Raw genomic sequence first — 809 nt, 5'->3', positions numbered from 1 at the left:
GGGGAGGGGCGGGGGCCGGGGAGGCCCGAGGGGGGCGGCGGCCCGGAGGGGCCTTCGGAGGAGCCGGGTTCGGGCGCGAGGGCCCGGACACCCCCTCGGGCGATTGCGGGCCAGGGGCGGGGACCAAGGGGAGAGACGGTGAGAAAAGCGGGCTAGGGCGACAGTGAACGCAAAGCTTTTTAATTAGTACTAAAATGCAGTAAAACGAAGCAAAACCATCCAGACCCACGTCCGAACTGTCGGTGCGTTTGCCCGCATATCCGAGGAAGTCGCGAGGGTAAACGCAGCCTCCACTCCATCTTCGGCCGGCCGGGGCGGGAGCAGCAGCGCGACGCAACGCAGGGGAAGGGTGGGGGCATAGTCACCTCGCCTCCGGGGCCACCTGGGTCCTTTTAAAGTGTCCGGGGTGCGGGCCCCGGGCGGGAGCGCCGAGCCCGGAATGTTTTCTTAAAGGGCCAGTTCCGAGCGGCGCTGAAAAGGGGGGTGGGGAAGGGGGCGGGGGGAGAGATAAGTGAGGTGAAGCCCGGGAAGGCCGAGGAGAGCCCCCCAATCCCGCGCCGAGGCGGCGGGCGGCGGCGGCAGCGCGACGATGAGGATGATGAATACATTGCAAAGTTTTTTTGGCCCCGGCGAGGGGTGTCAGATTGAGTGCTCTGTGCGCATGTGCGAAGGTGTCCAAACTGACAATGCTGGGGAGATGAAGATAGTGTGTAGCTGCTTCTGGACTCAAGGAGGAGGAGAGAGATTCCGCGAGCCGACACCATGCGATCCAAGGCGAGGGCGAGGAAGCTAGCCAAAAGTGAGTCTCC

General features: G+C 64.6%; 1 protein-coding gene across 1 annotated transcript in view; it reads left to right on the top strand.

The window, feature by feature from the left end:
• Window positions 1–168: 168 nt before the first annotated feature.
• The window catches only part of PRDM16 (PR/SET domain 16), a 317,846-nt gene continuing 317,205 nt past the window's right edge, over window positions 169–809 (top strand). Inside the window, exon 1 of the mRNA XM_023536991.1 lies at window positions 169–799. Within this exon, the coding sequence (XP_023392759.1) occupies window positions 763–799 (37 nt within the window). The 5' untranslated portion in view covers window positions 169–762. The remainder of the gene's footprint in view (window positions 800–809) is intronic.

This window comes from Pteropus vampyrus, unplaced genomic scaffold (assembly GCF_000151845.1).
Source record: "Pteropus vampyrus isolate Shadow unplaced genomic scaffold, Pvam_2.0 Scaffold176, whole genome shotgun sequence".
NCBI lineage: Eukaryota > Metazoa > Chordata > Mammalia > Chiroptera > Pteropodidae > Pteropus > Pteropus vampyrus.
The sequence above is the reverse complement of the archived record's forward strand: the minus strand, read 5'-3'. Positions and strand labels throughout refer to the sequence as shown.